The 16,785-nt window shown below is 41.4% G+C and overlaps 1 protein-coding gene across 1 annotated transcript in view; it reads right to left on the reverse strand.

Moving 5' to 3' along the window:
- Nucleotides 1-7,783, reverse strand: part of stard13b (StAR related lipid transfer domain containing 13b) — a 195,210-nt gene extending 187,427 nt beyond the window's left edge. The window contains exon 1 of the mRNA XM_060826139.1: nucleotides 7,407-7,783. Within this exon, the coding sequence (XP_060682122.1) occupies nucleotides 7,407-7,527 (121 nt within the window). The 5' untranslated portion in view covers nucleotides 7,528-7,783. The remainder of the gene's footprint in view (nucleotides 1-7,406) is intronic.
- Between the last annotated feature and the right edge of the window lie 9,002 nt (nucleotides 7,784-16,785).

A 16,785-nucleotide genomic window follows, 5' to 3' on the forward strand; every position in this document is an offset into this window, starting at 1 on the left:
GTGTCCTTCCGGGTAACGTTCTGCAGTGCATACCAGCCATTCAGCCAACTAAGCTATTTCTAACAAATTACAAGGTCAACAATTGCAAGTGTTATGAAATGCGCCTTTAAGAAGGATTTGTTCCGTTATGTTTCCTTTGAAAGGAGGTGTTAGTCAAACTATGAGGCTTGAAGCAAAACACACTTTATTTTCAAGTTATAGTTTAAGTACAAACAAAAGAAAGAAAAATTGGAATAACATAACCCATCATGTAGCTTCTATCGTTTCAACTTTTAAAAAAAGCTATTTGGCCTCAGAGCAGGCAGCTCAGTTCCAAGTTTACAAGATGAAACATAACAAAACAAATTCTTCTTAAAGGTAAATCTTGCAATGATATCAGATCTCTTTAAATAATTAATCTGTATGGGTAAAGTTTACTCATGTGTACGAGGAGTAGGTAAAGAAATTAAAATTTTAAGAGATATGGGAGGAAGTCAATCTTTGATGGTGAGAGATGAGGAGATATGTGATTCGGATGGAGTATTGCCAGAAATGGTGGTAATATATAGAATTCATGGTGAAAAGAGAGGGGTTCCATTATATAAAGTGAGGTTGGAGAGTCCAGTTAAAAAATGATGAAGTTGTGGTAGGAACAATAAATAAGTCAGTGGAAAATCAGACAACTGAAGTGTTTCAGGAAGCATACCCTGGGATTTTTCCTGACTGTGTGGTAACAAGGTCACAAAACCACAGGTTGAAGCAGGAGGAGAAATTAAGGAGTAAACTTAAGGAAATTGAAGTTTAATGATCAGAAACTCTGTTTGATCAAATGGTTGGGAAGAAAAATAAGAACAGGCAGAGGACAAAGTGGATATTTTTAGTTCAGAGAAGCGAGCTGAATTACCACAGGAAAATGAAAAAACTAAAGCAGTTGTATCCCAGAATGTTACCATTTTAAAGGTGAAGTCTTGATGAGGAAATGGAGACCATCACATATGCAGGAAAATGAAAAATGGGCATAAGTTCATCAAGTTTATTACCATAGGGTTATGCAGAGGAAGTGTTGCAGGTAGCACATGAATTACCAGTAGGAGGTCATTTGGGAGTTAGAAAAACGCATGCCAAAATATGAAAAACATTTTTTTAGCCTGGACTGCATAGAGATGTGGCTGAATTTTGCCAGACATATCATACGTGTCAGGTTATAGGAAAACCTCAGGCATGATTAAACCAGCATCCTTAACACCTATTCCCACATTTGAGGAACGTTTTATAAGAGTCCTAATTGATTGTGTAGGACCCTTACCTAGAACAAAATGTGGGAATTAGTACTTGTTGACCATAATGAATGTGTATCCTATATTTCCAGAGGCCATTCCATTGTGCAATATCATTGTTAAAAAAACTTTAGAAGAGTTCCTCAAATATTTTCTTAGATACGGACTGCCCACAGAAATATAATCAGATCAAGGGTCAAATGTATATCAAAACTATTCAAGGAAGTTATGGAATAGAACAATTCAAATTCACCACATATCATCCAGAATTGCAGGGAGCATTAGAACAGTAGCATCAAACATTGAAGACCATGTTGTGGGCTTATAGTCAAGACTATCCAGAGGACGGGATAAAAGAATTCCGCTTGTACGTTCTGCAAATAAGGGTGCAACTAATGAAACAACTAAATTCAGTTTATTTTAGTTAGTCTCTGGTTATGAGGTGAGAGGACTACTGAAATTGATTAAGAAGAAGTTGATGAGTCACAAGTCAGAGGCCACATGGTTTGATTATGTGTCAAGCTTTAGGGAAAGATTAAATAGAGGGGATGAGTTTCCTAGACAGCATTTAAAAGTAGTAAAGCATGTGATGAAACAGGAAGAAGTCAAGACTTCAAAAATTCACAATTACCTTGTGGAGATAAAGTGTTAGTTTTTTTTTAGATTACTTACAGTGTGGGAACAGGCCCTTCGGCCCAACAAGTCTATACCCACCCTCCGAAGAGCAATCCACCCACACCCATTCCCCTACATTTACCCCTTCACCTAACGCTATGGGCAATTTAGTATGGCCAATTCATCTACCTGCACATTTTTGGACTGTGGGAGGAAACCGCAGCACCGGGAGGAAACTCACACAGACACGGGGAGAATGTGCAAACTCCACACAGACAGTTGCCTGAGGTGGGAATTGAACCTGGGTCCCTGGCGTTGTGAGGCAGCAGTGCTAACTACTGTGCCACCTTGCTGCCCATATAAGCATTTTCCCCCGTATCTTGCCTCATCCTGGGTGAAGATCAATATGTTTAATTAACTTGTTTTGATTTGTTATGACACACTTCTGGAGCAGGTGGGACTTGAACCTGGGCTTACTGACTCAGAAGTAGAGACACTACCACTGTGCCATGGATGCCCTACCAAATGAGTATTAAATATGGTGTAAGCACTGAATGATTAGATTACTTACAGTGTGGAAACAGGCCCTTCGGCCCAACAAGTCCGCACCGACCCAGACCCATTCCCCTACACTTAACACTACACTAGCATGGCCAATTCACCTAACCTGCACATGTTTGGACTGTGGGAGGAAACCAGAGCACCCGGAGGAAACCCATGCAGACATGGGGAGAATATGCAAACTCCACATAGTCAGTCACCTGAGGCGGGAATTAAACCCGGGTCTCTGACGCTGTGAGGCAGCAGTGTTAACCGCCGTGCCGCCCGGCCACTAGTCCCAGTGGTAGAATAATCTTTAAAGGCAAGGCTTAGCAGGCCTTATCAAATCAAAAAGAAATTGTGTGAAGTGAATTATTTGATAAAAACACCAGAGAGAAAGAGATCTCGCAGTGTGTCATGTGAATATATTCAAAAGGTATTTTGATAAGGAAGGAAAGTGAAAGGAGAAAATTTACTGGTTACAACAAAGAATGAAGAACCAAGCTCAAGTGATTCTGACTTGGACATTCCTTGAATTAAATTGGACAGTGAGGAAGTCCTCAAAAATTGGGATAAATTATTGAGTTAACTTCCAAACGAAAATTGAAATTATCTGAAAGAGTTATTACAAAGACATGGGGACAATAAGCTAGGAAGCACTACTTTCATTACACATGATTTAGATATGGGAAATGCAGTTCCAGTTAAGCAACATTCTTATACACATAATCCTTTAAAGTTTGCCAATGTTCAAAAAACAGATTGAAAACATACTCAGAGATGACATAATCAAAGTGAGCTGTAGCAAATGGAGCTCACCCATAGTAATGGTGCCAAAACTGGATGGTACCCAATGATTATGTGTGGATTATCACAAAGTCCGTGCAGTTATAAAGTCTGATTCATACTCAATTTCACATTTGGATAACTGTATTGAGAAGGTGGGGCAAGCAACTTATATTTCAAACTTGGACTTACTGAGAGGATACTAACAGACACCTTTATCCAAAAGAAAGGAGGAAATTTTGGCTTTCATGACACCAAATGGACTGTATCAGTTTAAAGTCATGCCATTTGATCCGAAAAATGCACCGGCCACATCTCAAAGATTATCCAATAAAGTTATTTTGGGATTACACAATTGTGTGTGAAGTACATGGACAATCTAGTGATTTTTAGTCACACATAGAAGGAAAATTTGGAGCATCTACTGAAATTGTTCAATCAATTTCAGGAGGTGGGTTCAGTGATAAACTTGGCTGAGAGTGAGTTCGCAAACGCCCAAGTCATGTTTCTGGATTATGTTATTGGACATGAAAAGATGGCCCCAGGGGATGTGCAAACAAATGTTATTGAGGAATTTTTCATGCTATCGAGGAAGAGGGAAGTACTGCACTTCCTGGGACTGAGTGGTTTTTATCAGAAGTTTGTACCAAATTTGACCAATGTGGTTGCTCCACTGACTGGCCTGTTGAAGAAGGGCAGAAAAATCAGTGGACAGAAGAGTGTCAGAAGGCATTTGATAACCTGAAAGCTGTCTTAACCACCAATCCAGTGTTAGTCGGACTTATCTACACAAAACAATTCCAGATTGCTGCTGATGCCAGTGATGTGGATGTTAGTGCTGCACTTTTACAAGAAGAAGATGAGGGAATGTGATTGCTGACAGGTTGTCACAAGTTAGAGGAATGAGGATGGAGACGTTCGATGGCGGGAAAAAAGAATGGTCTGAGGTGAACTGTATAATTAAATCTTTGCATGCTTAGGTTTCATGGAACTATATATTTTCAGTAGTGTTAAAAATGAAGCTATCTTTATATACAGATTTTTTTCAGGGGGCAAGTATTACAAGAAGGATTTGTTCTGTCATATTTCTTTTGAAAGCAAGCATTGTAAACTTGGAGATGAGCTGTCTGCTTTGTGCACAGCATTGTAGCTAGCTACGTTTTAAAAACAGGCAAAAGAAGCATGAGTGAGTGAGGTCAGGCTCCCACAGAACCAGGATTTTAGTTTAACTTCCAGTTAAACTTTCTTGCTGGGGTGTGGAAGCTGTTTTCTTCTCTCTGATATAGCTAGAAGCTTAGTCTCTCTTCCTGTTGTGAAAATTGCATGTGAGACAACCTATTTTGCTGAATTTGCTTTGTGGGCGGCACGGTGGCATTTGTGGGCGGCACGGTGGCATTGTGGGTGGCACGGTGGCACAGTGGTTAGCACTGCTGCCTCACAGTGCCTGTAGATCCGGGTTCAATTCCCGACTCAGGCGACTGACTGTGTGGAGTTTGCACGTTCTCCCCGTGTCTGCGTGGGTTTCCTCCGGGTGCTCCGGTTTCCTCCCACAGTCACAAAGATGTGCGGGTCAGGTGAATTGGCCAAGCTAAATTGCCCGTAGTGTTAGGTAAGGGGTAAATGTAGGGGTATGGGTGGGTTGCGCTTCGGCGGGTCGGTGTGGACTTGTTGGGCCGAAGGGCCTGTTTCCACACTGTAAGTCTAATCTAATCTAAAGGTATATATTCCAACAATGTACAAATAGTTGCTGTTTCATAACTGAATAATTTATTATTCTGTAAATTTTCCAATAGAGTTAAAAGTCATTCCAATTCTTCTTTCCTTTGTTTGTATTTTAATTATAGTGTCAGAATAAACTGTGTTTTGCTTCAAGCCTGGTAGTTTGACCAATCGAATTGTATCTGCAACACAATACCTTACACTTGTCTTTAAAAATAAGAAAAAGATGGGCTCTGGGCTATCTTCTTATTTTGAGGAGTTTAGTCTGGTCCATAACACAAGACCTTATCAGATCCTCTCTTCCCCTGTTTCTAGCTACATGTGATCTGATATAACTAATGACCCATTATACAAGACCTCTGCTTTCCTCCAATTCCACCTGTTAGACACTCCTGATTTCCTTGACTCCAAGGCATGGCCACCCCACTGGTGACCATGCCTTCAGTATTGTAACCAAGCTTTGGAATTCCCTCTCAATAACAGTTGGCTTCTCAAAATCTTACTCTTCCTTTATGATGATCTTTGATATCTACCCCTTTCACCAAGCTATTGGTCATCTGTTCTAATTCCTCTTTATGAGGGTCATTTTATTTTTTTTAATTGATACCACTCCTCAGATATTTTATTATATTAAATACGCTATATAAATTCAAATTGTAGTTCTGTCAAACAGAATTTGAGTATTGTTGAAAAAGATATACGTTTTGAAGCTTTTCACCTTGCACTCTTCAGAACACTTTGCAAGATAACCAATTCAAGGCAAAAGCCAACCTTTATCCTGTTTGAGAGGAGATTGCTGATTGGTTAGGAAGTCAAAAATGCAAATTTTTACCACTTCAATTTGAGGGAATGATTTGGAGATGCTGGTGTTGGACTGGGGTGTACAAAGTTAAAAATCACACAACACCAGGTTATAGTCCAACAGGTTTAATTGGAAGCACTAGCTTTCGGAGCGACGCTCCTTCATCGGGTGATAGTGGAGGGCTCAATCAATTCTATGTAAGGATTGAGCCCTCCACTAACACCTGATGAAGGAGCGTCGCTCCGAAAGCTAGTGCTTCCAATTAAACCTGTTGGACTATAACCTGGTGTTGTGTGATTTTTAACTTTGAGGGAAAGCAGAGTTTGGGCATGACTATATCTCCACTGACTGGTGTGAGAATACTAATGAATTTGAAGTTGCCTTACTGCTCTTGCCCCTAGCTGATTTATGTTAATTTAGTGATCAAAGCTTTTTTTTATGGCTCAGCCATTATTGTACATACTTTTTTGAATCACAGGGGAAGATTGGTAATGTACATCAGTAAGGACAAAAGTGATACAATGCATTCTCTGACCAAAGATTTCCAAGACAACAGCAAAATGAAAAAAAGTATACAATTAATTAAGCTATATAAACGTAAAATATATCAATAAATGTCAAGCTTTTTAAAAAGGCTCTAATTAACTCGCTGAATACATTTCTGGGAAACAATGTAGTTACAGAGAATTCGCATGGTCTGTGAGTTTTTACTGTAAATGAAGAATTTCCCCTTAAAATAAGTAAACAATTGCTGGTCCAGAGACACTTTTTAGGCTATCCAGTGTAATTTGACCCAGTGAAGTCTTTACTGTAAAATGACTAGACACTGATGGCAAGCAGCCCAAAGCAGCTCTAAAATTCTTCACAACACAGTTTACACTAGCTCAGATAACAGCTGGCTATTAAATCCGACCGGTTTGCAGTGGATGTCAACCTAGAGTATACGCCAGTAGTGAGATGATATTGAAACAAGCATCTGGTCTCAGCATGCTGCATGCTTATGCAGTTCTACTAAGAGATACCAGCTGAGTCACCGTCTCATAGTCTAGCTGCTTGTTAATTGTTCTTTAATTTTGTACTAAATTCTGAAACAGTAATCCTGGGAACAAAATCACAGTCTAAAGGAATGGGGACGGGGCAACGCCCTGAACCCCGAGAAATGGTGTTTACAGATCATCTTTGAGAAAGTGCTGTCTTAACATTGCTGCCAAATGCGCAGGCACTGTGAGTATTGATTCACAGCTGGAAGCCAGCTTAGAAAGGAACCGTGTCTCAAACAACCCTTCAGTACAAACCCAAATTGACAGTTAGGAAAAGAGATGTCAATCATGACAACAGAGCCAAGGTATCAGCAAACTTTCCCTGGCCGACCATGCACTATTGCTATCCCAAGTATCGTTCGCTAAACTTGTTGCGTTTTCAGGAATGTAATAAGCTTGGGAGTTCACCAGTACATGTACATTGAACTTATCTTCTCTATTTCTAGGACTATTAAACTTCTGAACATTATAGTTTCATCTTTAAGTGACCCTCCAGCAGCAGAATCTGACGAGAGGGTGGACTAATTTATCTCCGAACTTGGAAGACGCGGCAAGTTGTGTCAAATATCCACGGTCCCCTCCCTTACCTCCAATGTTCACAATTAAAAAGTTGTCACGGGAATGCAGTCTGGAGTGAGGGGAACTGACCTGCCAGCCGGCGCTCCCTGACATTTTTCCACAATAAATCCCAAGCTTTGGCGGTGGAGTCTTTCAGATGCTCGCTGAAAGACCTCCTCAGTTGGTGCTTCGCTGATTTCCGATGGGCCATCCCTTTCTGCCGGGGATTTAACGCGCTTGCTCCCAAAACAGCAGACGCTCCATGGAAATTCCTCCTTCCACCACCACCCTTTCCAAAACGTCCCAGTCCCTCACTTCCCCGGCTCTAAAAACGCCGGTGCAGCGTGAGATGAAGGCTGGCTCCGATCGGCACCGACCCGGAGTTGCTGATGGCTGGCAGCATGGTGAACCGGTTGCCGGTTGTGAGGGGTTGCCGTACTGGCTGCCTGCTGGGAAGCAGGGCAAGGCTGGCTCGTGTCCCCTTGGCAAGCCCCCCCTCCACCCCCCCACCGTGCTCTCTCCTCCCAGTCAGCACCCGGACCAGATGGGCTGCGACTTTCAGTTTGGCGGTGACGCGATGACCGGAGCTACTGGGAGGGGGAAATCAGCTCCTCTGCAGCACAAACCTGCCCGTCCCAGCAACAGATGCACTCACTCAGTGCCTCTCTGCATCTGGAGCGGGAGAGCCACTCCATCACTTCTAACACAGGACGCATACACTTCCTCCTGGCAAAATAAAGTGTACGTCATTTCGATTTAGAATATCACGTCCTAATCTGACATTATTCCAGGAAATATGTATTTTCACAATATCGATGAATTTATATAGAAACAAAACGTTTACTCTTGTTTAAAATAGCACCACATTCCTTCAGTTTGAACGCCCCCCCTTCGCTCTATAACATGTTTGACTGTAGTTGTATCATGAGAATGTTCCTCATCATTTCACTGAGCAGAGCTCTTACCTCACGAATATCATTCATCTTGTCCCTTTTTCTAGTCTGGGAGGCCAACCTCCAACAAGTTAGTTTTTAGTTGGACCAACATTTTATGTCACAAATCAAATCATCAAAAACATATCAGTTATTTTTTTTTCAAAATGTTAAACGAAAACCCAAAACTCTGCTGATCTGAAGGAAAGGTAATATCGCTGACGTTACAAGGTAGTGACGTTACAACGGAGCTTGTGGAGCTGAATGTTTCAGACTTTGCCAAGAATTGAGTAAATATTCCTCCAATGAAACGTACATACTGCCTTTTTAATACAAGCCTCCATATCCAGATATATAATGAATACAGACTACATGCTCAAAAGTTGCATGAATTAACTTTAACTCTAAATGCAATTCAAATTGGAATAAAATACAATAAATGATGGAGATCGCGGCGGGTCAGTTAGCATCTATGGGGAGAGGAGAGAGTGAGGACTGCAGATGCTGGAGATCAGAGTCGAGAGTGTGGTGCTGGAAAAGCACAGCAAGTCAGGCAGCATCCCAGGAGCAGGGACATCGACGTTTCGGGCAAAAGCCCTTCATTAGGAATTCATCAGCCCTTCTTGATGAAGGGCTTTTGCCTGAAACGTCGATTTTCCTGCTCCTGGGATGCTGCCTGCCCTGTTGTGCTTCTATGGGGAGAGAGCAAACTCATGTTTGGAATCTGGATGACTCTTCAGAGCTGACGTGAAACGTGGAGGGGGCAGTATTTATGCAATTATGGGGGATGGGGTGGAGTGCTGGGGGAGAAAGAATGTTGATATTTCAGATTGAGTGATTGGACTGTGAGAATGGCGGAACAATGGTGTGTCCGACGACTGGAAAGACCAGACAGTTCCTCTGGGGCGAGGGGAGGGGCCAGAGGACATGGTAACAGAGAATGTGACAAGTAACTGAAAAGAAAGTGAAAGGATAGGAGTTGGTTCATAATTTGAAGGTGTTGAACTCAATATTTTTTAAGTCCAGAAGGTTGTAAAATTCAAGATGAGATGTTGTTCCTCCAATTTGCACTGTCATTCATTGGAGCCCCACAGCGTGCTGAGGACAGACATGTGGGCATGTGAGCAGGAGGCTCCTTCAAATTGTGAATCAACTCTCATTTCTTCTCTTTCTTTTAGTTTTACCTGTTAGATCCTTTGATATCATGTCCTTCCCCTACCACAGCCCCAATGGGGCTCTTTCAAGTCTGGCAGTTAGACATACCATTGTTCATTTCCCCTCCCCCCACCTTGTCTCAGTCGGTTCCCTCAACTCAGCACCGCCCTCCTAACCTGCAATCTTCTTCCTAACCTCTCCGCTCCCACCCCACTCCGGCCTATCACCCTCACCTTGACCTCCTTCCACCTATCACATCTCCATCGCCCCTCCCCCAAGTCCCTCCTCCCTACCTTTTATCTTAGCCTGCCTGGCACCCTCTCCTCATTCCTGATGAAGGGCTTATGCCCGAAATGTCGAATTTCCTATTCCTTGGATGCTGCCTGACCTGCTGTGCTTTAACCAGCAACACATTTTCAAACATACCATTGTTCTACTTTTCTCACATTCTGATCACTTAATCTGAACTACCAACATCCTTTTCTGCATAGCATCCTTTTCTCCCTAGCACTACACTCCCATCCCCCACTATTGCCTAAATACTGCACCCTCTGCACTTCACATCAGCTCTGATGAAAAGTTATCTGGACTCGAAACGTTAGTTTTCTCTCTCTCTCCATGAATAATGCCTGACCCTTTGTGACCTCCAGCATTTGTTGTTTTCAGTACAGATTCCAGGATCTGCAGTAATTAGCTCCTCTAATTGTAATAATTTTTTTTGTTTTTTTTCAATGTGCGTACTTAAATAAAAATTATGTACTGAGTAAGGTAGTTATCAGGTTTCAATAGTTCCTCATGTTGTAAAGTTTATATAGTGAAATTTAATTTTTGTGTTTGGAATAAGAGCTGTTTTCCTGAAATTTTGGGACATGGTTATTAGATTAAATTCCCTACAGTGTGGAAACAGGCCCTTCAGCCCAACAAGTCCACACCAACCCTCCGAAGAGCAACCCACCAATACCCATTCCCCTACACCTAACACTACGGGCAATTTAGCATGGCCAATTCACCTAACCTGCACATCTTTGGACTGCGGGAGGAAACCAGAGCACCCAGAGGAAACCCAAGCAGACACAGAGAGAATGTGCACACTCCACACAGACTGTTACCAGAGACAGGAATTGAACCCGGGTCCCTGGTGGTGCTAACCACTGAGCCACCGTGCCAACCTTATCTTGGTGGTTTGCAGCTGGAGACAAAAATTAAAATGGAATCTCTCTAAATCTTGCTCATTGAAATCCTGCATATATGAAAAGTGTAAAAAGCTGTTCTGTTGTGCTTGAATCATTGCCACTTTATGGGCTACTATTTATCTTTATCTTTGCTATAGTTAGCAATGGAGTGCAAATAGTACAAATTTCATTCGGTCATGCAAAGTGACATGTTTATCTTTCTCACGACTACTATAGTTTGCTTGATACAACACAGTGTAGATCATGAGTTCATTAAATGCAAATGTACAACAGGATTTCTTGGAAATACTCATAAAGCTTGACATGAGAATAAACAACTAGGATTAAGGATACATGGCATACATGTAAGAAATGAGAGGGGAGCACAAAACTGATGTTGCAGAAATTGAGAGAGTCAACATATTTATGTATCCATAATAATAATCTCTAAAATGCTAACATCAATAATATGCCAAAATCACCTATTTCTGTCAGGCATACCACTAAATTCATTTGGAGAAAAAGTCATGCTGCTTAGTCTCTCCTTCAAAATTATCTAAAAATGAGAATACCTGAGATATTTTTGAAATGCAACAGAAAACAAGTTAAACCTTTATACAACTTTAGATTCATAACAGCACAAGAACATAAGAATCACGTGTAAGAACAGCCAATTCAGCCACTTGAACCTGCTCTGCCATTTAACATAATTAAGAATGATCTCACCTCAGCTTCAACTTCACTTTCCTGCCTATTCACCAATAACCCTGTAACCCATTACCAATTAAAAACATCTATCTCCTCCTTAAATTTGTTCAGTGTCCCAATGTCCACCGGACTCTGGGCTAGTGAATTTAAAAGTTCATGATCTTTTGAGAGAAGTAATTCTTCTTCACCTCTGTTTTAAATCTGCTGCCCCAAGCCTAAAACTATGACGCCTCATTCTATTGAACATGTTCAGCTGAAGAGTCACTGGACTCAAAACTTTTTACTGCTCCTCGGATGCTGCCTGAACTGCTGTGCTCTTCCAGCACCACCTTTAATCCAGAATCAAAACTTTAACTCTGCTTTCTTCCCATAGATTATGGCAGATCTGCTGAGTGTCCAGTTTCATTCTGAGTTTCTGATCCCCAGTATCTGCAGTTCTTTTGTTTAGTTTACCTCGTATCCTAGATTACCCTACTGGAGAAGTATTCACTTTACATCTATTTTGTCAATCTCCTTTAGCATCTTGCATACCTCAATTAGATCTCCTCTCATCTGTTTTAACTCTAGTAAGCGTAGGCCTAAACTGCTCAATTTCTCCTCATTAGACAAACCTATCATCTCTGGAATTAATCTAGTGTACCCAGGTCTAAACTGTATAGGCCTAAACTGCTCAGTCTGGCTTCATAAGACACACCTATCATGTTTGGAATTAATACAACGTACACATTCAGAACTACCTCCAATACAACTGGAGGATAATTGCATCCTTCCACAAATTAGGGAACCAAAACTACACAACTACTCCAGACACAGTCTCACCAATGCCTTGCACAATTGCAACAATGCTTTCCTACTCTTACATGCTATTCCTTTAACAATTATTGCCAAAATTCCATTTTCCACCCTTTTTACCTGCATACTAACTTCCTGTGATTCATGCTCAAGGATATCCAGATCCCTCTGCACCATTGCATTTTTAAATTTCACTCCATTCAGATTATAAGTTGCCTTTTTATTCTTAGAATCAACATAGAAAAATTCACACTTCCATGTTAAACTTCATCTGCCACGTTTTGGTCTATTTGTGCATTCCTTATGTCTTCATTGCCACTTACTTACCAAACTATTTGAGTGTCATCTGAAAATTTGGCTATAGGTAAATTCTGTCCCTGCATCCTAGTCATTATTATAGACTGTAAATAGTTGGTGCACAAGGTCCGAATACAATGACATCCACTAGTTACAACTTGGCAACCACAAAATGGGTGGCACGGTGGCACAGTGGTTAGCACTGCTGCCTCACAGCGCCTGTAGACCCGGGTTCAATTCCCGACTCAGGCGACTGACTGTGTGGAGTTTGCACGTTCTCCCCGTGTCTGCGTGGGTTTCCTTCGGGTGCTCCGGTTTCCTCCCACAGTCCAAAGATGTGCGGGTCAGGTGAATTGGCTAAGCTAAATTGCCCGTAGTGTTAGGTAAGGGGTAAATGTAGGGGTATGGGTGGGTTGCGCTTCGGCGGGTCGGTGTGGACTTGTTGGGCCGAAGGGCCTGTTTCCACACTGTAAGTCTAATCTAATCTAAACCCACTACTCCTGACTCTCTGCTTTCTGTTGATTAGCCAATTCTCTATCCTCACTTATATATTATCCTTGACCACATAGGAACTTACCTTGTGTACTAACCTTTTGTGCAGCACCTTCTCAAATGCCTTCTGGAAATCCAGATATGTTACATTTACCAGGCCCCCATATTCCACTTTGCTTGTTACATCTATGAAGTACACTAGCAAATTAGGCAAACACGATTTATACTTCATAATACCAAAGAGCCTGATTTATGCAATAGCCCCCAAAGGGTCTCAGATTGTTCACAAATAGCGCCCTGTGTTCAGACACGAAAAAACTTAAGACAATAAGTCCCTCTCCCCCACTCTTTCCTTGTAATCATACATTTTCCTTTCCCATTTACATAATTCTTATTTAGAGGCTACAGTTAGAATGGCCATTTGTCCGCCTTTTTACTGGATAGTCTACTGTCCACTGTCCAGTACTGATGTCTTGAAGTCTTGTATTTTAATTTTGAACTCCCTTAATGCAAATGATCACTGCAGGATCATCCTTGTGCTTTACACTTACCGTCAGAAGGCTGAAATTGCACATTTCCTTTTTTTGAAGTTGAATACTACCATTTACTTGTGGGCTACAAACTAGCTGGTGATTAGAAGGCCAGTGATGAAGTAGGCTCCACTCTGGATGGTGACAACCATTTTTCACTTACATTTTGTATTTGTGATTCTGATGATGATGGAAGTCATCATAGGCAATGCTTCACCAAATGAGTCAAGGGCTTAGCTTCTCAATCTCAGAAATACAGACCTCCCCTCCCTAACCCCTGACCCAAATGTTCCTTTCTTCATTTCATGTTCCTTTCTTCCCTGCATTCCCTGTCAAGGTCATCGGGTTTGAACTTCCATGTGTATCCACCCAATTCTTTTGTTTAAATTGTCAACTGCCCATATTAATCTCTGAGCCCCAGACCCACATCTTAGTTATGCCAACTATTATGAAGCATTGTCCCCAAGTAGATGCCAGGATGGTGGTGAACCAATATGAATCTCTGTACCTTACAATGCTTTTTTGACTCTTATCTTTATATGTTGACTTGATCCACTTCAGAATTATTGTGTGCTATAACCAGTGTGCTACCTCCAATCCTCAAATTTGACTTATCCAGCCTCCCCGCCATAGCTGTGTTCCCTGGCAACCTCCTGTTGACTTTCAGTGAATAAAATCTCTAACACAGCCCACTTCTCTGACCAATTAAGAATGACAGTCCCAACTGATGACTAACCAGGCATTTGATTGAGGACTCAAGCACAGGAGTAGCTGCTTTGCTGCCCTTGGTGAGCACCTAGTATTGTGTGAAATATTTTTTCTCCTTGTCTGAGGAAGGATGTTATGGCAATGGGGGGATGCAATGCTGGTTTATTGATCGTGTTTCACTGTTCCACACAGTGGTAAGTATAAATCCCAAAGAAGATTCCTGGCATGGCCGGACCGACATATGAAGAGAGATAGGATTGGTTAGGACTATATTCACTTGGGTTTAGGAGAATGATGAGGGATTTCATTGAAACCAAAAAAAAACCAGGTATGTTGCGATGATAATATGAATTTAGGAGGTGTATATTGTCCTGGTACTTTTTAATGAAGAGAGATTGAGACAGAGGTGCTGAGTGGTCTGTTAAGCCAACTAAATAAACAGCTTGTGAATCCATGGCTTTTGTTTTAAAGTTGGAACTATAGAAGCAGCATGAAAGGGTGGGGTCAAGCTCCCACAGATCCAGGATTTTAGTTTAACTTTCTGTAACTGTTGGGGTTTGGAAGCTGCTATACATCTCTCCCCACTATAGCAAAATGCTTGAGATCTCTCTCTTTCCCAGAGGTTTTTCTTGATCTTCTTTCCTCCTGGACAGGAGAATTACATGTTTTACTGAATTTGCCTTTGTCAAGGGTGTGTTTAAGGGATGTTATTCCATTGTAATAGTTGATGTTTAGTGCATAAATAATCTATTATGGATGTATGTTTGCTCGCTGAGCTAGAAGGTTTGCTTTCAGACGTTTTGTCACCATGCTCTTTATGTGTTTAGGTTTCTTAAGGAAACGTAAATAGAAAGTGGGCCATAATACCAATGCTTCACCAGAGGTTCACTGATGATGTTACCTAGCATGGTGATGAAACGTCTGAAAACAAACTTTCCAGCTCAGCGAGCAAACGTACATCCATAACCTCAACCTGAGCTACAAATCTTCTCAAAACTCAATAATCTATTATTCGGTTAAGTTTTCCAATTGAATTAAGTTATTTCAATTCTTCTTTCTTTTGTTTGTATTTTAACCAGAGTGTTTTGCTTCATGCCTGGTGGTTTGACCTATTGAATTGCATCCAGAACACAATGCTTTACATTTGCCTTTATAAATAAGAAAAAGTTGTGGTCGAGACTATCTTCTTAATATATGTGGGGGAGGGTTTGGTCTGCCCTATAACAATGAACAACAAGGGTACATTTGGGGATCTAGAGCTGGGGTCAATTTCTAAGGATAGGGAATCGGCTATTTAGGACTGAGATGAAGAATTTCTTCACCCGGGAAGTGAAAAGCCTGTGGAATCTTCTGCACTGAAAATGGTTGAGTGGGCCAAAACATTGAATTTTTAAGAAGAAGATATAGTTCCTACCACTAAAGTGAACAAAAAATATGGTAAAAAAAGCAGGAAGAAGATATGGAATTGGATGATCAGCCTGATCATATTGAATGGCACAGCAGGGTTAAAGGGCTGAGTGGTTTACTCTTGCTCCTTTTTTCCACATTTCTATGATCTCTGTGCAGCCAGCCCAACTGGATTAGTACTAATTCCTGCACTGGTGGTACTGAACCTGAAGAACTGACCATGGCCCGCTGACCATATTGATACTCTGGCTCTATGTCTTATGGACATACAGCATCCTGAACATGAATGTTCAAGTTCTGGATTAAAGTGGTGCTGGAAAAGCACAGCAGTTCAGGCAGCATCCGAGGAGCAGGAAAATCGACATTTCGGGCAAAAGCCCTTCATCAGGAATACAGATGAAGGGCTTTTGCCGGAAATGTCGACTTTCCTGCTCCTCAGATGTTGCCTGAACTGCTGTGCTTTTCCAGCACCACTCTAATCCAGAATCTGGTTTCCAGCATCTGCAGTCATTATTTTTACCATGAATGTTCAAGTGACTTACTGATTGTGTCCAAGCTCTTGGACTGAGATCAGCTGAGGCTCTTGACTAATTGTGGCAGGACCACTTACTGACAGCATTTCCCCTTGACTTGAATAAGAACTTTTGAGAGAAAGCTGTTTTGTTGAAGCAGATTCAGTGAGTTTGATACATTAGCTGCTGCCACTTGGAGTAGGTGTGACATTGAAATACCATGGTGCCATATAACATCATGCCCACTTCCATGACATTTCCTTGCTAGCAGAAATGGCAGGCTGCTTGTCTTTGTATTTGCATTAAAGGTAGCCTGGTAGCAGCAGTGTAATGTCATCAGTGAGCACCAAAGTGCAATATTAAAATACTGAACTATGTTATAAGTGAGTTGGAGATATACCTGAGAAACCTACTGGAATTTTTTGAAGAAGTTACAAGAAGGATAAATAAAGGGGAAACAGTGGTGGCAATGCATTTGGAATTCATTATGGCATCTCAGGTTAGGCTGCTTAATAAGAGTCCATGGTGTTGGAGGTAGTATATTAGCATGGTTAGATGACTAGCTAAGTAATAGAAGACACAGAATTGGGATAACTGGGATATTTTCAGAATGTCTAGTAGAGTGTTACAGGAATTAGTGCTGGGACCACAATTATTTACATTTTATATTCATCACCTGGATAGAACATAGAACATAGAACATTACAGAGCAGTACAAGCCCTTCGGCCCTCAATGTTGTGCTGACCTGTGAAACCAATCTGAA

Source organism: Hemiscyllium ocellatum, chromosome 6 (assembly GCF_020745735.1).
Source record: "Hemiscyllium ocellatum isolate sHemOce1 chromosome 6, sHemOce1.pat.X.cur, whole genome shotgun sequence".
Lineage (NCBI taxonomy): Eukaryota > Metazoa > Chordata > Chondrichthyes > Orectolobiformes > Hemiscylliidae > Hemiscyllium > Hemiscyllium ocellatum.